This window comes from Apium graveolens, chromosome 7 (assembly GCF_009905375.1).
Source record: "Apium graveolens cultivar Ventura chromosome 7, ASM990537v1, whole genome shotgun sequence".
Taxonomy (NCBI): Eukaryota; Viridiplantae; Streptophyta; class Magnoliopsida; order Apiales; family Apiaceae; genus Apium; species Apium graveolens.
The window spans coordinates 21845699-21870159 of record NC_133653.1 but is presented as its reverse complement, the minus strand read 5'-3'; the positions used below and the strand labels follow the sequence as shown (position 1 = coordinate 21870159).

The 24461-nt window shown below is 32.2% G+C and overlaps 1 protein-coding gene across 1 annotated transcript; it reads left to right on the top strand.

Moving 5' to 3' along the window:
• Nucleotides 1–11890: 11890 nt before the first annotated feature.
• Nucleotides 11891–13254, top strand: LOC141673379 (uncharacterized). The gene is made up of 3 exons (XM_074480125.1): nucleotides 11891–12620; nucleotides 12708–13077; nucleotides 13218–13254. Exons 1-3 carry the CDS (start codon nucleotides 11891–11893, stop codon nucleotides 13252–13254), a joined length of 1137 nt encoding a protein of 378 aa, XP_074336226.1.
• The last annotated feature ends 11207 nt before the right edge of the window (nucleotides 13255–24461 follow it).

Sequence of the window (24461 nt, the reverse complement as noted above, 5' to 3'; positions counted from 1 at the left end):
GAGAGATCCTTGACATATATAAACATATACAATAAATAACATACAAAAATTTGGTTCAACCGAAACACCAACAAAACCCCTAAAAACAAATAGAAGTCAGAGGAGAACAACACCTTAAACCGTAATTGCAACTAGAAGCTTGAATCTAGATCGGCAAACTGGAGCTTGACCTAAATCAAAGCCCTAATTCAGCTTATAAATCAAAGCTTCAACCCTTCCAGAGGTAAGGGTATTTGTCATTAGATAAGAAAAATTAGATAAGAAAAATTGGTTTTAATGGCTATTTGGCATTGGATTTGCAAATTAGATAAGAAAAATTGGCACAAATGATATAGTATTTGGCATTGTTCACCTGATGATTTCAAATATTGTTATCCATGGAGTTAGTGTAAATAAGGGTTTATTTGTAACAAATAACAAATATCATTTGGATTCATTTTCGTACCATTAGTATTATCCTAATAAAATATTAATAATTTATAAACAAAAAAAATAAGTAAAGGTTTAGTACACGTGTCAATTAACTACCACACAAATAACACAAATAATGAACTAACAATTTAAGAAACCAGAATTTATAATAGATTTGATTGGTTGGCTTACCTCGATATGTGATTGATTTCGTGGAGCATTTTCTTCATTATTTCCTGCAAACAATAATAAATATGCATTGTTGTGCAAATATTTCTGTTCAACCATTGTAATAGTACTTTTGACTAATTTAGAATTATTCAAAATTTACTAAAAGATCTAATCAAATTAAATCAATTAGCCATTAAAACACCTATAATATTCTTCTGATACATAATTAGGACGGAAAAACAAAAATTGAAAGATCTGTGAGGTATCACATTTATATATGGCAACCACCTTACTTACCATATATGTTGCTGGAACAATTGCTTCCAAACAAGCATCCCTCATCTAAAATGAATTAGATTCATGTATCAAATTGATTAAATGGAATGGATTCTACTAGATCCATATATAAGATGGAAGATGTGATTTTATTGAGAAAAAGCTAGAAGAAAACTGACCTCCATGAATCAAGTTAAAACATATACATGGTAGTACTTTTAGGCTCACCGTGATCATATAGCTGAGTTCTGTTATATATTGTGAATATAAGACTTTCTGGAGAATTCTAGATCTTTCATTCTTAATGATCCTTAGAAATTAAACAAGTTAAATTAAGGTTAAAAAATTTAGGCACAAAACATCCAAATTTGTGAAATTATTGGTCCAAAATGTAGGCCCAAAATATCCAGCATATCCAAATTAGGCCCAAAAATTCAGTTTATTTTGTAAGTTATAAGTGAATTATAAAATTGTCAAAATCTGATTTATATAAATAAAGGTAGACTCAAAATAAAATCAAACGAAATTTAATAAATGATTATAATTTTATTTCTTTTGCCTTCAGTTTGAATCCTTTTTCTTTACCTATTTTAAATTAACAAATATTTTTTATTTTAAATTTTTATTTAGCTCAAAATTGGTACATGGGGGTAAATCTATTAAAAATCGTTATGGCCTACAATAAACAAATAATTCAGAGACTTAAAATATGATACACATGTATAATATATATTTGAATAATCTAAATTGAGTCTCAGTAGATATTGTAAAATATATTAGAAGTCAAAACAAAGAATAAATGGTTATAATAATTGAATAGAAAATTTAAAGTAAAATTGATATTCACCTTTTATCGTTAATTTTTGGATTATATCATTTTGATAATAGTTTCTAAATAATCAAAAATTTGAAAATTATTTCGCCACCTTTCTATGCCCTAGTAAAATTGTCAAAAACTGATTTATAGAACTTTTGAAACCGAATAAATTCATTTTTTTTTCTTGGAGTTCCATTATTTTCTCCAAATACTTCAACTTAGATTTTTTTTTATAATTTAATGTATTAATTTTTTTACCTATAATACCTATTTATGCAAATATTTATTTAAAGAGAAAAAAAATCTCGCACGTTTATAATCTAGTAAGATATTATGTATGGTTCTCTTTATGCAAAATAATTATTTAATACTAAGTCAAATATATTATATCTGTTGAGATATTAAATGATCTTGATAAGCCCAGTTCATAACACCTCGAGATTTTAGGGGAACTGGTAACTTAACATGTTATCAGAGCTCAGTTAGAGTCCTCCTAACCCCATATATTTAATTTAAATATTTGTTGTTGGTATTGATACTTGTCTTGGTTTTAACTATTATTGTCGATCGTAGTGAAAAATATCGTACGTTTAATAAGGAGTTTTAAAGAGTATAAGATCATGTTCTTGCCATTCATGTACCATCTTATGATTTTAGAAGAACTGGTTACCTAACATGATATTAGAGCTGAGGATGCCGAGAAGAGGACACAGGTTCAACTCCATAGGTTCAACTCCATGTTAACCTCAATATTTTAATTAATTATTGAAAATATTGACATTGTACCTTGGTGGGCCTAAATAAATGGGACCAGATCCCCATCCGGTAATTGAAAAATATGTACTATAATGGGCCCATAAATAGGAAAAGATCCCCACCTAGTAATTGACCGCATACTAGGCCCAAAAAGGGACAACACATCTAGTGATCCACTCTTCAAATCCGAATAAACGGGCTTTGGAGTGAAGGCGATATTGCGATATGATCCTGATAAGCCCATTTCCTAACAACTTGAGGATTCAGGATGACTTGTACATGAACATGGCATAAGAGCTCAATTTAAGGGAGGAACTCAAGTTCGAGTCCTCCAGCCCCCGTATATTTATTTAAATATTTATTGTTGGTATTTATATTAAACTCGGGTTATCCAATTGCTTTACATTGTATCATATTCGTGCCCAATAACCCATTATTCGATCGACAACCTGGTCGAACCTACAGACACACCTTCGCAGGGCTGCTGGGATCCGGGGATTCAAAGAAGCTGAACAAGAGAAGGAAAGAGAACGACCTGACGGGGTCAGCTGATGTTCCTAGTTAGATCTTCTTGATGATGCAAGAGGTCCTGGCAGAAGTTCAGCAATTGGTTTTTTTTTACCCGCACGCGAAGTTATAAAGTTTTTTCTAGATGAGGAAATCAACAAGCTTGCCTCTGCAACTTCTCCAGACCTAAGTCAGCATTCAAGGGATAGCCTTTATTTGCGTATTGTTGCAACTCCGCTAGGCCTTATCATGAAGGAAAATGAAAAGATTATCTTAGAGGTATTTTTAAAAAAAAATGGAACGTCAATAAATGCATCTATAAATTTAAACTTTGACACTCAACATGAACACTTGGACATTTATCTATAGTTTGATAAATTATTGAGTGCAGATAATAGAAGTTTTAATAAACACGTGTCTACGTGTTACAGTCCTAGCTCACTTTGGTAATTTAGTGTCCAATTTACTTTGGATCAGATAAGGCTACCATAATATGTTCTTGGGTTTATAATGATAGATTAGTTTAGATTTAGGTTGGGTATCATTTGTGTGTGTCATCATTATTTATTTTTGCAATGTACTTTCTTTTAGTACCTGTTTTATTATTCAAGATTGTATAAGCTTTGAAATTAACAAACTAAAGTTCAGTTTCACAGAAAATTTCTAATTAGGTTTTTGTACTTTCAAGAGGGTAAGTACTACTTTGTTTATTTAATGTTTTTTCTTTAATGTACTATTTTAATTTTAGTACTTTTTGTTACTTTTTTTCCCATTTTCTATCTTCACTATAAAGATTTGTTCTTTTATGACATATGAACTTTCTTCTATCTTACTTCTACCTAATTATTCTAGAGGAGGCTCCTCAGACTATCACTTTGAATAAGGTGAAGACATCGACCCTAGTCCAGAACACCTTCCCGTTGTTTAATCCTCGTAAGTTGTGAACTGCTTTTAGTACTGTGAAGATTTTAAATGCTATTTTGTGAAATTTCGGCCATCTTGTGCCTGATTAGAAATATTTTGGTACTATTTAACTATTTTAACTATCAGTATCATGTTTGCCATTTTTGTGACTTTCAGATTACTATTCTGTGACAGGTGTATGTATTGCATGACTTATTATGCAATGTAGTTCATTTATTTTTGCATATTTTGGTTGCAATGTTAGGAGACTTTTATTGCAAGAATCAAACAATTTTTTTTTATTTCGACTTATATTAAAATAAAATAATCCAGTCAAATTAGTAAGTCCAAAACAATCAACTAAGCCTGTTGAATTTAATATGCACCATGAATAACAATAAATTTGGCCATAATTAGATTACACAAAAAATAGGTGCGCTTCATTCTAACAAAATTTGGTAATTTTTAAATTAAACGAAAACCGGGTGCGTTTCATTTTCAACAAAATAGGGTCATATTAGATTTAACAAAAACATACATTCATCATTTTTAATGAAATAGAGTAATATTTATATAACAAAACTCAAAGTTACAACCAATAATAGTTGTAACTACATTTAACTATATATCAACCAAAATCTGTCATTTTTAAACATCAAACAACCATCAATTATATTTACGTACCAATGAAAAATGGTCTTATTTAAATTACAACAAAACTCAGTCGTATTTGATTTATGACTAAAGAAACTCATGTTTTTTTTATGTGCCAAAAATTTAATTTTTGATGAAAATTTAAAATCCAAATATACTAAATACGATCGCATCGAAATAGAGCGGTCGTATTAAGCTTGTCATATTTATATCATCATATTTAGAAGGTCATATTTCGCTAAATACGACGTTTTTTTTAAAATGACTAGCTTCGGAAAAAACTACTATTTTAGCTGTCGTATTTAATTAAAACCAACTCTATTAGGTCGGTACTAAAAATGACCCATGTCGTTTAGTCATTTTTGCCTTGTTTTTTGTAGTGAATGGGAAAATATTGGTAACATGATATCTTGTTCAGTATGATAATGTATATAATGAGTATTATTTATTTATCTGAGTTATGGTTTTTACTTAAGAGTGGGGAACACATGAAACTTGAAATATTAATTAATCCCACAAAAAATACAAACATATCCATTTACCATAACTCTGTGCCATTTTTAAAAGAATCGTTATTGTACAAAATAAATATAAAATATGATAATCAAGGAGGTTCAAAAACTTTGAATGGTTATTAAAAGAATAATTATTATAATAAACCTGTGATTTGGCCATGAACAGATTTAACATAAAACCGACCCTGAATCTTCTCGGGAATCGCAGCTTACTCATATAGTAATGCGGACAAGGCCTTCTCCCTATTCTCCTTCTTCAATTCATCCTCACTATGTTCCTTTTCAATATCTCTTAATTTCTGGGGTAGTTGGATGATTTCCTCATCACCAAGTTTTCCTTCCCCTTTTCTTGTAGTCTTTCTTGAGATCCTCCACCATGTATACGAATGTTTGGATAAAACGGGTTGTCCAAAACTCTTCATTTGTCTAAGATTTTGAGTCAACTCAAATTCATGAAGGGCTATTTTTGGCACATGGAACTCGGTCTCCATGTAACCAGCAACCTTTCGACATAGCCAACAACTATTTGACAGCTAAAAAGGTTCTTGTCATTCAAAGCCCTCACAGCTGTCGTTATCATCTAACAATGTATAACAGTAACGTAAATAATAAGCAACTAAATCAGAATATTCCCAAAACTGGAGCTCAGATAGTCAGCTTACCAGAATCATTCGTATTCTGAAGATGAGAAGATACACACAGTCAGAAGGTTCCGAAAGTTCCAGAGGAAATGAACGCTCACCTTCATGATATTCTATATAATAGTAGATCCATGTTTAAAAACAATAGTGTTCACCATAACAATAATAATAATGCATGTTCCATTTTTAATAGTATAACTGTAAGCACAACTATCTCCATACAAGATTGTCAGAATCTTACTGTTTTCCTTCTTCCTACTATAAATATTTTATATTCCTAACTTAAATAAATTAAGAAAAATATAAGGATTTTAATATAAACTATATTTAAAATTATTGAATCAAAGTAATATTTGAAAAAGTATCCTATTCAAAAAGAAGTTAAATGCAACAAATATAATTATAATAAAAAAAAAGAGTAGTGCAACGGATACCAAATTAGATAAGATAATTTGGTACAAATGACATGGTATTTGGTATTGTTGACATGATGATTTTAAATACTGCTATCGGTGGAGTTATTGTAAATAAGGGTTTATTTGTAACAAATAACACGTATCATTTGGATTCATTTTCATACATCCAGTATTATTCTAATAAAATATTAATAATTTATAAAGAAAAAATAAACTAGTAACGGTTTAGTACTATTGTCAATTACAACTACAAGAAATTCGGCTAAATTCGACCAAATGGTTTTGGTCAAATTTAGCTAAATTCGACCGATTTTCATCTGAAATAGTCATTTTCGACCAACCAGTCGTTGGTCGAACAAAGGCTAGTCGAAAATAAGGGGTGTAGCCGAATTTAGCTAAATTTGACCATACTAAATTCGACCGAAGAAATATGACCAACTAAATTCGACCAAATAAATTCGACCGAAATTGGTTGCAAAAACACATACCCAAATGTTTTTGGAACAATTTTAAATATCCGTAAAAAATTGAAAAATCCCGCCCACAAATATTAAATTCGACCAAAACTGGTCGAAATTACTACGCTAAATTCGACCAAATCTGGTCGAAATATGTATGGTAAATTCGAACAAATTTGGTAGAATTTAGTAACCAGATTTTATAAAACAGCAACAGAATAGTAGTATTAGTTGGGTTATCCCTCTCCATTCTCCGTCAGAATAGTAGTTTGGATAGTCGAAGGATGACTGTTGTTAGGCATATCTGTTGGGTTACAATCAATACTCGACGGATGAGCAATATCCACCGGGATAGAAGAAATGAATGAATTCAAAATGGAGAAGTCAGGAAAGCTAATGGAGAACTCAGGAAGATATCGACAAGAAAAATTGAGGAAATAAAGATTGAAGATATCGACAAGTCATTCCTTCACTAGAAAATTTAGAGTTATCGACAAGTCTACATTCAGTAGAGAACTCTGAGTTATCGATAAGTTAAAGTGAAGATGTGAAGAGTAGAGATCTCGAAAGGCTGAAGACCTCTAATAGCCAAAGTCAATATGTATTGCTAGAGATCTCGATAAACCTATGTACTTATCGAGATGTCAAGTGTTCTATTAATTCAAACTGGAGATCTTATGGTACAGTCTCAAAGTACAGGATTACAGATCAGTTAAATATGCTAGATAAACAATCAACAAACAATCCAACAGAAGGAATGACAGGTCTATAAAAAGCAGATTGAAGAGTGTGCAAGGTCAATGGCAAAGATTAACTGACAGAGCGAGATTAAAGTAAATACGGGATGTTAAAGATATGCTAAGCCAAAAATGGAAGATTTACTTTTCTAAAAATAGAAATGACAAGTGACAGTTTAGAAAACTTAATAGCAAGTCTATTATCCACTGTGTAAACTAGCAGTTAACTGAGTTACAAAAGTTAACACTGGTCCTCTAGTTAGATGTAACAAGAAGAAGCTGAACTCTTTAACATCAAAGAGCTTAGTAATTTTGTATCAAAACATTCTTAATTTTTAATATAAAAATTAAGTGAGTTTTGAAGATTTGTGTTCTTTATTTTCTGCATGTTTAGATTCTACATGAACACTATTCTATACAAGATTTAATTTACTTTTTTCAACAATTAACTTTCAAGAAAAGCCTAAAATCAGAAAAACACATTGCCAGAATGCACGAAAAAAGGTTGAGTCTACACCCTGCACTGGGGCAAAACCATATGAAAGAGGTGAGAGGTACAACTAACTTGTAAATTGTTTAATAAGTCTGCTCTTTGGCCTAAGTTTTACGTGAAGATAACATTTGATTATTTATTTTGCATTGACAGAAAATTGTTGAAGAAAGAGGGGCAAAGGGCGAGATGCCTATTTCAAAGTAAATTGAAATTTGATAAAAAAATTAATAATTTGATAAATACTTGGACACTAATAAGTAATTTGATAAATTGTTGAGTGCAAATAACAAAAATTTTAATAGACACGTGTCCAAGTGTGACACTCCTGGCTGATTTTGGTAATTTAGTATGCAATTATTTTTGCAATGTACATGCTTTTAGTAACAGAAGGCGACCATGATATGTTGGTTTGTTTATAATGATATATTAGTTTAGATTTAGGTTGGGGAACATTTGTTTGTGTTATCATGATTTATTTTTGCAATGTTCTTGCTTTTAGTACCTGTTTAAGATTCAAGATTTTATGAGCTTCGAAATCAACAAACTAAAGTTTAATTTCAGGTAGAAAATTTCAAATAAGGTATTTGTACTTTCAAGAGTGGAAGTACTACTTTATTTATTTATTGTTTTTTCTTGAATGTACTATTTTTATTTAAGTACTTTTTGTTAGATTTTTGCCCATTTTCTATCTTCACTGTAAAGATTTGTTCTTGCTATGTAAATCAATGTGAGGATTACTTAACTTTCCTTTTGTCAGTTGAACTTTCTTCTAGCCGATTTCTACCTGATTTTACTACAGGAGGCTCCTCATACTGTGACTATGATGGACGGAACCATCAACGATCAATAAGGTGAAGACATCGACCCTTGTCCAGACCACTTTCCCGTTGTTTAATCCTGGTTAGTTATGAACTTCTTTGGTACTATGAAGATTTTAAATGCTCTTTTGTGAACTTTGGACAATCTTGTGCGTGTTTAGAAATCTTTTGGTACTACTTAACTATTTTATCTATCAGTATCATGTTTGCCATTTTGGTGACTTTAGGATAACTATTCGGTGATTGGTTTATATATTGCCTGACTTATTATGCAATGTAGTTAATTTATTTTAGCATATTTTGTTTGCAATGTTAGGAGACTTTTATGGCAAGAAGCAACCAATTTTTTTATTATTTCGACTTATATTAAAATAACATAATCGAGTTAAACAATAAGCTCAAAACAATCAACTAAGCCTCTCGATTTTAATATGCACCATAAATAACAATAAATTTGGCCGTAATTAGTTTACACAAAAAATAAGTGCTTCTTTTCAACAAAATTGGGTAATTTTTATATTAAATAGAACCCGGGTGCCCTTCATTTTCAAAAAAATAGGGTCATATTAAATTTAACAAAAACCCTGCATTCATCATATTTAATGAAATAGAGTCATATTTATATAACAAAACTGAAAGTTACAACCAAGAACTGTTTCAACTATATTTTAACTATATTTCAACCGAAATCTGTCATTTTTAAACGTCAAACGACCATCAATTATATATACGTACCAATGAAAAATGGTCATATTTAAATTACAACAGAACTCGATGGTATTTGATTTATGACCAAAGAGAGTCATGTTTATTTTTCTGAGCGAAAAAATCAATTTTTGTGTTGAAATTTCAAATTTAAAATATACTAAATACGACGGCATCGAAATAGAGCGGTCGTTTAAATCCAGTCATAATTATATCATCATATTTAGCGGGTCATATTTTGCTAAATATGATAATTTTTTTAAAATGACTAACTTTGGAAAAACTACTATTTTTGTGGTCTTATTTATTTAAAACCAACCATATTTGGTCGGTACTAAAAACGACCGATGTGGTCTAGTCATTTTTTGCCTTGTTTTCTCTGGTGAATGGGATAACAATGCTAACATGATATCTTGTTCACTTTGATAATGTATATAATTAATATTATTTATTTATCTGAATTATGGTTTCTACTTAAGAGTGGGGAACACATGATACTTTAAATATCAAATCACATACAAAATACGAACATTTGCATTTACCATAATAGTGCCATTTTTAAAAGAATACTTATTATACAAAATAAATATAAAAAAATGATAGCGAGGGAGGTACAAAATCTTTGAATGATTAATAAAAGAATAGTTATTATACTAAATCTTGTGATTTGGCCATGAACACATTTATCATATAACCAACCCTGAATCTTTCTGGGCGACGGCAGCTTGCTCAGATGGGAATGCTGACAAGGCCTTCTCCCTATTCTCCTTCTTCAATTCATCCTCACTATGTTCCTTTTCAATATCTCTTAATTTCTGGAAGAGTTGGCTGATTTCCTCGACACCAAGCTTGCCTTTCTTGAGATCCTCCACCATGTAGACGAATGTCTGGCTAAAACCGGTCGTCCAAAACTCTTCATCTGTCTAAGATTGTTAGTCAACTCGAATTAACTCGAATTCATGAAGGGGTGTTTTTGGCACATGGAACTCGGTCTCCATGTAACTAGCAACCTTTCGACGTAGCGAGCAACTATTTGACGGCTTGAAGGGGTTTCATTCAAAGCCCTGACAGCTGTCCATACCATCTATTAACGTAAAACACTAACGTAAATAATAAGCAACTAAAGCAGAATATTCCCAAAACTGGAGCTCAGATAGTCAGCTTACCAGCACCATTCGTATTTTTAAGATGAGAAGATACGCACAGTCAGACGGTTCCAAAACTTCCAGAGGAATTGAACGCTCACCTTCATGACAATCTATATATTAGTAGATCCATGTTTAAAAACAAGAGTGTTCACCATAACAATAATCATAAGGCATGTTCTATTTCTAAACTAAGAAAATTATAAAGATTTTACTATAAGATATATTTAAAATTATTGAATAAAAGTAATATTTAAAAAAAATATCCTATTGAAAAGGAGTTAAATGCAACATATATCATTATAATAAAAAATGAGTAGTGCTACTGATACCAACACTACAAAAAAAACAGGTAAATATGACCGAAAAATTCCAGTCATATTTAGCCAAATATGACCGTTGGCAGTCATATTTAGCCAAATATGACCGAATTACATCGGTCTTTTTTAGACTGGTCAAAATTATCAAAATCAGTCATATTTAGTTAAATGTGACCGACTAAATTTCACCATTTATTTTTGACCAAATAAATTTGACCGAGTAAATTTGACCGAAAGCAGTCATTTAAAATTTTTGACTCTTGACTTCAAATTTTTATAAAATTTGAATTTTCCGCTTCTTATAAATAAATACAACCGTCAACGGTCAAATTTATAAATTTGACCAACATATTTTCAGTCATTTTTTTAAATTTGACCCGTTTAGTATCTAGTCAAATTAGTAAATAAGAGGTCATTTAAGTCTGTCAAATTTATAAAAAGCGATTAATTTTGGTCAAATTTAACATACCATTGCGCAAAAAAAACCTCTTAGACCAATATATCCACAATATAAGCAAAAATACCAAAATCAAATAATTTAAAAAACACCAAAATAATTTACATAATTATCCAAAAATTTCAAAGATTATGCCCAAAACACTGTCAATCAGACATTTGTTTAACAAGTAAAATGTTAGAAGTCAAACTCTCCATAAACATAATAAATAAAATACAAGTGTGAATAAGATGAGAGACACATACAGCTTCCTGAAAATATGGTAGGCAGGAAAATCCAAAGCACATGCATGCATACACAGTGTGGAGAAAATTGTGGAGCAAATAAAGGTAGGCTGCATATGTTCTCAATACACGGTTTAGTTGTTATAATAAATATGATGCTGTAAGCAATGATGTAACCTTATGTTTGTTCAAGCCTATAAAAAGGCTGCAAATAGGTATTGTAATATGTACAAAAAGAAAAGAAAAAGAAGAGTTGTAGTTGAGAAAAAAAATCAGAGCCGAAGCTCTTTGTTAAAGAAAAAGGCAGGAGCCTTGTGTTTGTGTCAAGAGTATATAAGCTGTAGTTTATTATTGTTATTAATATATACAGGTGTGTGTTTGTGTTATACAAAGCTTTTATATATTTGTTCAAGGCCAATCTACGCTTCCAACAAGTGGTATCCGAGCCAGCGTTCTGTTCAAGAAAATGGCGAATATGGTGCAACCAAATATTCCAAAATTGACGTCCACAAATTACGGGAATTGGAGTATCCAAATGAAGGTGTTACTCGGTTCCTACGACAATTGGGATATTGTCGAAAGTGGGTTTAACGAGCCCACAGATGCAACCGCTGAAGCAGCACTTCAAAATGCCGAGAAGATGGCGTTAAAGGAGTCCCGTAAAAAGGACAAAAAGGCGTTGTACACAATTTTTCAAGGTGTTGATGAATCTACCTTTGAAAAAATTTCAGAAGCAAAAACAGCAAAAGATGCGTGGGAGATTTTGCAGAAATCATTCCAAGGCGTGGAGAAAGTAAAAAAGGTGCGGCTCCAAGTTCTACGCGGGGAGTTCGAAAATATAAAAATGAAGACCTCAGAAAATATTGGTGAATATGTTACGCGTTTGAAAACGATGACAAATGAGATGAAGAGAAACGGAGAAAGTCTCGATGATGTTCGGGTCATGGAAAAATTACTCCGCTCATTGACAAGAAAATTTGACTATGTCGTTACTTCTATCGAGGAGTCAAAAGATTTGTCCACAATTTCTATTGATGAGCTAGTTGGTTCACTTCAAGCCCATGATCAGCGGATGAACCAGTATGATGATACAAGCCATTTAGAAAAGGCATTGCAAAGTAAGGTGTCCATTGGTGAAAGTTCAAGCAGTAGCAGTTCTGGTCGTGGAATAGGTGGTTTTAGAGGTGGCTACCGAGGTGGATGAGGACGAGGAAGGCAGTCCTTCAATAGAGGCCAGAATTCAGGAAGTTATCAATCATCTGGTCGTGTTCAAAATTTTATAGGCCGAGGAAGAGGTGGATTTCAACAACGAGGTGATAAATCTCAATTTCAGTGTTATAACTGTAATAAATTTGGCCATTTCAGTTATGAGTGTAGATCCCCGAAGGTGGAAGAAACTAGTCATTTTGCAGCAGCAAAAGAAGATAAAGATGTTGGTACTGCTATGTTCCTCACTTATAAAGGAGACGAGGAAAGCAAGAAGAATGTTTGGTATCTTGACTCAGGGGCCAGCAATCACATGACTGACCACAAAGATTTATTTATGGAGATAGATGAAACCGTCAGCGGGGAAGTTACATTTGGCGATTCTTCAAAAATTCCTGTTAAAGGGAAAGGTACAATTACGATTGTATCAAAGAATGGAGAGAAAAGGTATATAAATGATGTTTATTATATACCTGCTTTGAAAAGTAATATCATCAGTCTTGGCCAACTTGTGGAGAAAGGATATAATATTCAGATGCAGGATAATTCTCTCATCATCAGAAATCATGTTCGAGAATTAATTGCAGATGTGGAGATGTCAAAGAATCGTCTGTTCACACTTGATATGCAGACGAAAATGCAGAAGTGCTTGAAGTCGGTCATTAAAAATGACTCATGGTTATGGCATTTAAGATATGGTCATCTTGGATTTTCTGGCTTAAAATTATTGTCAAAGACAAAGATGGTGGATGGCTTGCCAGAAATTAATGAACCAGAAAATTTGTGTGAAGCATGTGTCAAAGGAAAGCAACACAGACAAAGTTTTCCTGTTGGAAAATCATGGAGAGCCAGAAGGCCATTGGAGATTGTCCACACTGATATTGCTGGTCCGTTTGATATCCCATCACTCGGAGGTAACAGATATTACCTAACATTTATTGATGATTTTAGCAGGAAAAGTTGGGTATATATCATTAAAGAAAAAGCAGAGGCTCTTGATAAATTCAAGGAGTTCAAAGCACTGGCTGAAAAACAAAGTGGACATTATTTGAAGACACTCAGATCAGACAGAGGAGGCGAGTATACTTCAAACTTATTCAGAAGTTTCTGTAGAGCACATGGCATCAATCATCAGTTGACAACGGCGTATACTCCTCAACAAAATGGCGTTGCAGAAAGAAAAAATCGCACTATTCTTGACATGGCAAGGAGCATGGTGAAAGCAAAGCATATGCCAAGAACTTTTTGGGCTGAAGCCGTGTTATGTGCTGTTTATCTGTTGAATCGTTGTCCAACAAAAAGTGTTAGAAACAAAACTCCAAATGAAGCATGGAGTGGTAGCAAACCATCAGTTGGACATCTCAAAATCTTTGGGTGCATTGCATATGCACATGTTCCAGATCAGAAAAGGAAGAAACTGGATGATAAAGGCGAGAAATGCATCTTTACCGGATATGACAAAAGAAGCAAGTCATACAGACTGTATAATCCACTAACGAAGAATTTAATCATTTCTTGAGATGTTGAATTTGATGAATCAGATTACTGGAGATGGAGTGATGAAGAAAGAAAAGTTAGAGGTTTGTTCTTTAATGATGATGATGATGACGATGATGACGATGATGACCCCAATATTGAAGATGACGGAGATGATGATCCAACACCTCCACAAAGTCCAAATCAACAAACTCCCGCATCAACACCATCAACAGGAGGAAGCAACAGTTCTGGGGGAGCACCAAGGAAGATGCGGAGTCTGGATAATATCTATGAAGCAACAAGTCCGGTACAAACAACATTTGATTATTCTTTATTTTGTTTAATGGCTGAATGTGATCCAGTTACATTTGAGGAAGCTTCTGAAGAAAGCAAATGGAACAAAGCCATGGATGACGAAATTGGTGCAATCAAGAAGAATGATACCTGGGAGCTCACAGATCTTCCAGAAGGACACAAAGCCATTGGTGTCAAATGGGTCTACAAGACAAAGACCAATCAAGATGGTGAAGTTGAAAAGTACAAGGCAAGGTTGGTGGCTAAAGGCTACAAACAGAGATATGGCATTGACTATGATGAGGTGTTCGCTCCAGTTGCAAGAGTTGATACTATAAGACTTCTTACAGCAATTGCAGCTCAGAATCAGTGGAAGATTTTTCAGATGGATGTCAAGTCAGCATTATTGAATGGTTACCTCGAAGAAGAAGTCTATATTGAGCAGCCTCTAGGATATGTTCGAAAAGGCCAAGAAAATAAAGTCTACAGACTGAAGAAAGCATTGTACGGATTGAAACAAGCCCCACGAGCATGGAATACAAGGGTTGATGAATACTTTCAGAGAAATGGTTTTGTGAAGAGTCCATACGAGCATGCTCTCTACACAAAAACAAATTCAGGGGGAGATATTATGATCGTTTGCTTATACGTAGATGACATGATCTTCACTGGAAACAACCCTGGTATGTTCGATGATTTTAAGAAAGTTATGACTAACGAATTTGAGATGACAGATATTGGTCAAATGTCTTACTTTCTTGGAGTCGAGGTGAAGCAAAGCAAAGATGGAATTTTTATGTCGCAGAAAAAATATGCCGAGGAGATTTTAAAGAAATTCAGAATGGAGAAATGCAAGCCAGTGAGTACGCCAGCAGAGTCAAGCATAAAGCTCAGAATTGACTCAACAAGGGAGTCGGTAAATCCGACATTATTCAAAAGTTTGGTTGGAAGTTTGAGGTACCTAACTTTCACTCGTCCAGATATTATGTATGCAGTTGGATTGGTTAGTAGGTACATGGAGAAGCCGAAGCAAGATCACTTCATGGCAGCTAAAAGAATTTTGCGGTATATAAAAGGTACACTTGATCATGGTCTGTTTTACACGCATTCTCAAAATTCAAAATTAGTTGGCTACTCAGATAGTGATTATGGTGGAGATTTGGATGACGGGAAAAGCACATCAGGATATGTTTTTCATATCGGTTCAGCAATATTTTCTTGGTCATCAAAGAAACAACAGACAGTTGCCCTCTCAACATGTGAGGCAGAGTACATCGCAGCAGCAGCATGCGCATGTCAAGCTATGTGGCTAGGCTATATATTGGGCGAATTAAATCTTGCCAAAGAAGATCCAATTACTATTTATGTGGATAATAAATCTGCTATTTCACTCGCGAAAAATCCGGTGTCACACAGTCGCAGCAAGCACATCAACATAAAATATCATTTTATTCGAGAGCAGGTGAACGGAAAAATTGTGGAGTTGGTACATTGTAGGACTGAAGAAAATTTAGCAGATATTTTTACAAAGCCGTTGAAGCGGGACGTATTTCAAAAAATGAAAAAGAAGCTTGGAATGGAAAGTCGAGTTTGAGGGGGAGTGTTAGAAGTCAAACTCTCCATAAACATAATAAATAAAATACAAGTGTGAATAAGATGAGAGACACATACAGCTTCCTGAAAATATGGTAGGCAGGAAAATCCAAAGCACATGCATGCATACACAGTGTGGAGAAAATTGTGGAGCAAATAAAGGTAGGCTGCATATGTTCTCAATACACGGTTTAGTTGTTATAATAAATATGATGCTGTAAGCAATGATGTAACCTTATGTTTGTTCAAGCCTATAAAAAGGCTGTAAATAGGTATTGTAATATGTACAAAAAGAAAAGAAAAAGAAGAGTTGTAGTTGAGAAAAAAAATCAGAGCCGAAGCTCTTTGTTAAAGAAAAAGGTAGGAGCCTTGTGTTTGTGTGTTTGTGTCAAGAGTATATAAGCTGTAGTTTATTATTGTTATTAATATATACAGGTGTGTGTTTGTGTTATACAAAGCTTTTATATATTTGTTCAAGGCCAATCTACGCTTCCAACATAAAATACTTCCTGCTTGTGCACATAGATAAAAATCATTGTTACCTGGATGACGGATTCTATTGTCAATAACAGTTCCTGTACAAAAAAAATTTAGAATGTCATGCCAAACCTTTTGTACTAAAACATATTGAAACTTCTAACTGCATTGAACATCTTACCAGGGGGAAGCTTGGGAAGATTGTCAGGAGATAATTTGATTCAGTTCAACATTCAGAACCTATTAAACAGATATTCACTGACACTGTACTAACCACTGCTTCTGCTTTGACCTGGAGCAACATTCCTAACAATAATACAACCAAACACTACACATCATTGTGGGTAGTTAAAAATACCATCGCTTGACAACACGAGCCACAAGCTAGCTCTTGAGGAGAGCATTAGAGATAAAATGGTACAACGAGTTAGTAGAACCGCCTTCTTCTTCAGTAGGTGAGACAGTACCTTTGTTTGTTTCTGAGGTTGGTCAGCTGATCTAAATTTAACTAGTCCAATGCTATTGCCTGTTGCGTATGTTTGTACAATTTCCTCCCTGCACAGATACATACACACATGAAACCAATTACAATTATAAATACATTACGTATTTATAAAGATAAAATTATTCTATTATTAGCTAGTGTTATATACCAGCAATAGAAGAGAGACGAAGAGAGATCCTTGACATTATCATTAGTGTGAGTGTGTGTGTGAGTGTTTTTTTTTTTGAAGAACGGGTGCTTAGAAATGAGTGATTAAGTAGGAAATAACAGACTGAACAATCTTAAATATTAATGGGTTGATTGTGAAAATGAAAAGCTTTAAACTAATTTCCAGTTTCTAATCATTTTAATAGTTAAAATGGCTAGTAAAACATGGATCACTTATTTTATTGTATAGATCATTTTTCTGATAAGTTAAGCAAATTAGTAATTAGTTAGAAAGGAATTATCACAGGTGTCTAATATATAGGCTAAGAATCTCATCAATAAAATAACCAGATAGTTGTAAGTCGCTTGTTAACCCAGAAAAAATAGAAATCAGAGAGGACTCAAACCAAATCAAATAATATATAGAATTAATAAACTAACCGAAGAAATCAAGAGCTAAAGGAGGCACTCAAACTGAAACGGAAAGTAAACATAATCAGTCTGGTACATAAATCATGAGAAAAAAATAGAAGACATAGATGGATGACTCACTTTTATAACCATTTTATATTTGTGGTTCCTGCAAAAAAATGAGTAGTAGTATTAGGATCATAAAAATAACACTTACTTAACACAGTGTAAAATCTACTACGTAATTTATTAATATCAACTACTGTGCTAGGCCATGGCAAGTAAATCATTCCAACCTTGTCAATAAAGGATGCGGGCTGTAAGTCTGCTCAAATGATATTCCACTAAATTCATATCTTTCAAAAAACTGCAATTTCCTGTTCATAACCGTATTAGCTGACATAAACCAACAGCTTACAATAATGAATGACTTGACCGTTTGGTAAGCATAACAAAGGTACACTCAAAGCTACAATCACATAGATCAATACATGGTTGTAAAGGTCCTATGATCTCGATTTTAACTTAACATAATAAACAAAGTAATCTTCATCACATATTACTAAAACAGGCTCAAATAACTACAAATCAGAGTTAAACACACAGGCGCACATGTACAGACTCACACAATGAATCAATTCAAAATCATAAAATTAACATATACCATGGTTGATGTCTTCCTGATACTCTTGAATTCTTGAACAATTCAAAATGGAATAGGTGTTTAGCCAGTGTGTCATGAGTCATGAACTCGGCCACCAACAACTGCAGAGTCCAATTGGATTTGCTAAGAACTCATTTATTGGAGATACATTAAAACAATAATCAAAAGAATCCTTTCACACAAAAACAACTAGTGAAGTGAGATATACATATATAAACATATACAATAAATAACATACAAAAATATTGTTCAACCAAAACACCAACAAAACCCCTAAAAACATATCGAAGTCAGAGGAGAACAACACCTTAAACCGTAATTGCAACTAGAAGCTTGAATCTAGATCGGCAAACTGGAGCTTGACCTAAATCAAAGCCCTAATTCAGCTTATAAATCAAAGCTTCAACCCTTCCAGAGGTAAGGGTATTTGGCATTAGATAAGAAAAATTAGATAAGAAAAATTGGCTTTAATGGCTATTTGGCATTAGATTTGCAAATTAGATAAGAAAAATTGGCACAAATGACATGGTATTTGGCATTGTTCACGTGATGATTTCAAATATTGTTATAGGTGGAGTTAATGTAAATAAGGGTTTATTTGTAACAAATAACATATATCATTTGGATTCATATTGGTACCCTTAGTATTATCCTAATAAAATATTAATAATTTATAAACAAAAAAAATAAGTAACGGTTTAGTACACGTGTCAATTAACTACCACACAAATAACACAAATAATGAACTAAAAATTTAAGAAACCACAATTTATAATAGATTTGATTGGTTGGCTTACCTCAATATGTGGTTGATTTCATGGAGCATTTTCTTCATTATTTCCTGCAAACAATAATAAATATGGATTGTTGTGCAAATATTTTTGTTCAACCATTGTAATAGTACTTTTGACTAATTTAGAATTATTCAAAATTTACTAAAAGATCTAATCAAATTAAACCAATTAGCCATTAAAACACCTATAATATTCTTCTGATACATAATTAGGAACCAAAAACAAAAAATGAAAGATCATGTGAGGTATCACATTTATATATGGCAACCACCTTACTTACCATATATGTTGCTGGAACAATTGCTTCCAAACAAGCATCCCTCATCTAAAATGAATTAGATTCATGTATCAAATTAATAAAATGGAATGGATTGTACTTGATGCATATATAAGATGGAAGATGTAATTTTATTGAGAAAAAACTAGAAGAAAACTGACCTCCATGAATCAAGCAAAAACATATATGTAGTTGTACTTTTACGCTCACCGTGGCCATATAGCTGAGTTCTGTTATATATTGTGAATATTAGACTTAGTGGAGAATTCAAGATCTTTCATTCTTAATGGGCCCTTGCAAATTAAACAAGTTAATTTAAGATAAAAAGAAACATAGGCACAAAACATCCAAATTAGTGAAATTATTGGCCCAAAATGTAGGCCCAAAATATCCAAAATATCCAAATTAGGCCCAATAACTCCGTTTATTTTGTAAGTTATAACTCAATTATAAAATTGTCAAAATCTGATTTATAGAAATTAAGGTACATAAAATAAAATTAAATGAAATTTAATAAATGATTATATTTTTATTTCTTTTTGCTACAGTTTGAATCCTTCTACTTTACCTATTTAATTAACAAACATGTTTTATTTGAAATTTGTATTTAGCTCGAAATGAGTACAAGAGGACAAATCTATTAAAAGTCGTTATGACCTACAATAAACAAATAATACTTTAAATCTGATACAAATGTATATTTTATTTTCGAATAATCTAAATTGAGTCTTAGTAGATATTGTAAAATATTTCACAAGTCAAAATAAAGAATAAATGGTTATAATAAATTGAATAGAAATTATAAAGTGAAATTGATAATCATCTTTTATTTGTAATTTTTGGATTATATAAATTTAATAATAGTTTTTAAATCATCAAAAAATTAAAAATTATTTCGCCACCTTCTTATGCCAGTAAGTAAAATTGTGAAAAACTAATTTATAGAACTTTTGAAACAGAATAATTTTTTTTTCTTGGAGCTCCATTTTTTTCTACGAGCTCCATTTATACTTTTGAAAAGTATAAATTTTTTTACTTATAATAATTGTTTATGCAAATATTTATTTAAAAAGAAAAAAAAATCTCGCACGTTTATAAACTAGTAATATATAATGTATGGTACCTTCATTTGACACATAAATCTTTTGGTAACATAAAGTGTGATTCTCTTTATGCAAACAAATTATTTAAAATTAAGTCAAGTATATTATATATCAGATGATCTTGATAAGCCCACTTCATAACGCCTCGAGATTTTAGGAGAACCGGTAACTTAACATGTTATCAAAGCTCGGTTTAGGGAGGGCCTCAGGTTAGAGTCCTATCACCCCATATATTTAATTAAAATATTTGTTGTTGATATTGATATTGGTATTGGTTTTAACTATTATTGTCAATCGTAGTGAAAAATATTGTACGTTTAAGAACGAGTTTTAAAGTGTATAAGATCTTGTTCGTGCCTTTCCTCTACGATCTTAAATTTTTAGAAGAACTGAATACTTAACATGATATTAGAGCTCAGGGTGGCCAGAGAAGGACACAGGTTCAACTCCATGCTACCCTCAATATTCTAATTAATTATTGAAAATATTGATATTATACCTTGGTGGGCCCAAATAAATGGGACCAGATCCCCATCCAATAATTGAAAATGTGTACTATGTTGGGCCCATAAATAGGAAAAGATCCCCACCAAGTAATTGACCGCATGCTAGGCCCAGAAAGGGACAACACATCTAGTGATCCACTCTTCAAACGTGAATAAACGGGCTTTCGAGTGAGGGGGACCTTGAGATATGAGATATGATCATGATAAGCCCAATTCCCAACACCTTGAGGATTCAAGATGACTGGTACCTTAACTTGACATTAGAGCTCGATTTAGGGAGGGACTCATGTTCGAGTCCTCCAACCCCCATATATTTAATTTAAATATTTGTTGTTGGTATTGATATTAAAGTCGGGTCGTCCAATTTCTTTACATAGTGTCATACCCGCACCTAACTACCCATTATTCGATCGACATACTGGTCGAACCTACAAATACACATTCACAGAGCTGCTGGGATCCGGGGATTCAAAGAAGCTGATCAAGAGAAGGAAATAGAATGACTTGACGGGGTCAGTTAATGTTCCTAGTGAGATCTTCTTGATGATGCCAAAGATCCAGGCGGAATTTCAGCATATGGTCTTTTTTTACCCGCACGCGAAGTTATAAAGTTTTTTCTGGATGAGGAAATCAACAAGCTAGCCTCTACAACTTTTCCAGACCTAAGTCAGCATTCAAGGGATAACTTTTATTTGCGGACTGCTGCAACTCCGTTTCGCCTTATCAAGAAAGAATATGACAAGATTATCTTAGACGTATTTTTTTTTTAAATTTTAACGTCATTAAATGCATCTATAAATTTAAACTTAAACACTCAACATGAACACTTGGACACTTATCTATAGTTTGATAAATTATTGAGTGCAAATAATAGAAGTTTTGATAGACACGTGACCCCGTGTTACACTCCTCGCTTACTTTGGTAATTTAGTGTGTAATTGACTTTGGATGATATAAGGATACTATAATATGTTCATGTGTTTATAATGATAGATTAGTTTACATATAGGTTGGGTGTCATTTGTGTGTGTTATCATGATTTATTTTTGTAATGTACTTGCTTTTAGTACCTGTTTTATTATTCATGATTTTATGAGCTTTGAGATCAACAAACTAAAGTTCAGTTTCAGGTAGAAAATTTCAAATTAGTTTTTTGTACTTTCAAGAGTGCAAGTACAACTTTTTCTATTTATTATTTTTTTTGAATGTACTATTTTGATTTTAGTACTTTTTGTTAGGTTTTTTCCCATTTTCTATCTTCACTATAAAGATTTGTTATTGAAATGTAATTCAATGTGAGGAATACAATACTTTCTTCTATGAAAGTTGAACTTTCTTCTAGCTGACTTCTACCTGATTATTCTACAGGAGGCTCCTCAGACTGTGACTATGATGGACGAGACGATCAACGATGAATAAGGTGAAGACATCGACCCTAGTCCACACCACTTTCCCGTTGTTTAATCATCGTCGGTTATGAACTGCTTTTGATATTGTGAAGATTTTAAATGCTATTTTGTGAACTTTAGGCAATCTTGTTCCTATTTACAAATCTTTTAGTACTGTTTAACTATTTCAACTATCAGTAACATGGTTGCCATTTTTGTGAGTTTCTGATAACTATTCCGTGAAAGGGGTATGTATTGCCTGACTTATTATGCAATGTAGTTCATTTATTTTAGCATATTTTGGTTGTAATGTAAGGAGACTTTTATGTCAAGAAGCAACAATTTTTTTTATTTCAATTGATATTAAAATAACATAATCAAGTCAAACTATAAGCTCAAAACAATCAACTAAGCCTGTCGAATTTAATATGCACCATAAATAACAACAAATTTCGACGTAATTAGATTACACAAAAAATAGGTGCACTTCTTTCCAACAATATTTGGTAATTTTTATATTAAACGGAAACCGGGTACCGTTCGTATTCAACAAAATAGGGTCATATTAATTTTAACAAAAACATGCATTTTTAATGAAATAGAGTCATATTTATATAACAAAACTCAAAGGTACAACCAAGAACCGTTGTAACTATATTTTAACTACATTTCAACAGACACTTATTTTTCTAAAAAATAAAAAAGCGTAAAATTTTGTTTCCACAAGTAGTTTAAAATTAGTAGTTAGTCCTCACATTTTTAATTATGTTCTTATTATTTTTTTGCAGTTTTAAGTAAAATACACACAAGAAAACTTTGGAATATGTTGCAACCTTTTGACGGCTTGAACGGTTCTTGTCATTCAAAGCCATCAGAGTTGTCCTTATCATCTAACAACATATAATAGTAACGTAAATAATCAGCAAATAAATCAGAATATTCCCAAAACTGGAGCTCAGATAGTCAGCTTACCAGGACCATTCGTATTCTGAAGATGAGAAGACACACACGGTCAGAAGGTTCCAAAAGTTCCAGAGGAATTGAACGCTCACCTTCATGATATTATATATATTAGTAGATCCATGTTGAAAAACAAGAGTATTCACCATAACAATAATCCTAAGGCATGTTCCATTTCTAATAATATAATTGTAAGCACAACTATCTGCAAATAAGATTGTCAAAATCTTCTTATTTCCTTCTTCCTACTATTAATATTTTATATTCTTAACTTAAATAAATTAGGAAAAATATAAAGATCTTACTATAAAATATATTTATAATTTTTGAATAAAAAGTAATATTTGAAAAAGCATCCTATTTAAAAAGAAGTTAAATTCAAGATATATGATTATAATAAAAAATGAGTAGTGCTACGGATACCAAATTAGATAAGAACATTTGGTACAAATGACATGGTATTTGGCATTGTTGGCGTGATGGTTTCAAGTATTGTTATCGGTGGAGTTAATGTAAATAAGGATATATTTGTAACGAATAACATATATCATTTGGATTCATTTTGGTACCTCTAGTATTAACTTAATAAAATAATAATAATTTATAAACAAAAAATAAATAAGTAACAGTTTCGTACACTCCTCAATTGACCACCACACAAATAACACAAATAATAAACTAATAATTTAAAAAATGAGAATTTACAATAGATTTGATTATTGGCTTACCTTCATCTGTGAATGATTTTGTTAAGCATTTTCTTCATTATTTCGTGCAAACAATAATAAATATGCATTATTGCATAAATAGTTTTGTCCAACCAAACTCGGTTCAACCTTTATCATTATTGTAGTACTGCTTTCCACTAATTAGGAATTATTCAAAATTTACGAAAATATCTAATCAAATTAAACAAATTAGCCATTAAAACACCCATAATATTATTATAATACATAATTAGGAATGAAAAATAAAAAATAAAGGATCATCCGAGGTATCACATTTATATATGGAAAACACCTTAATTACTCTCACGGGCCTATTCTTTTATTCTTGCAATCGCCCGCGCGGCCTGCTCTCGTGTATCTGTAACCTAGCAGTCTGGTCGCCCACACGGTTGCCATCTACTCAAGCACCATAAGAACAGCAACATTCCAACATAAACGCATATATGATAAGTACATTATCTACCACAATATGTATATGAAAGTGCACAAGATATACAGAGAATGC

Excerpts from the sequence above, each read along its gene's own strand:
- LOC141673379 (XM_074480125.1), top strand. The coding sequence starts at position 11,891 with ATGGCGAATATGGTGCAACCAAATATTCCAAAATTGACGTCCACAAAT. Across the intron at positions 12,621-12,707 it reads TTTTAGAGGTGGCTACCGAG|GCCGAGGAAGAGGTGGATTT; the intron begins GTGGATGAGGAC and ends AAAATTTTATAG. Across the intron at positions 13,078-13,217 it reads TCAAAGAATGGAGAGAAAAG|ATGTGGAGATGTCAAAGAAT; the intron begins GTATATAAATGA and ends AATTAATTGCAG.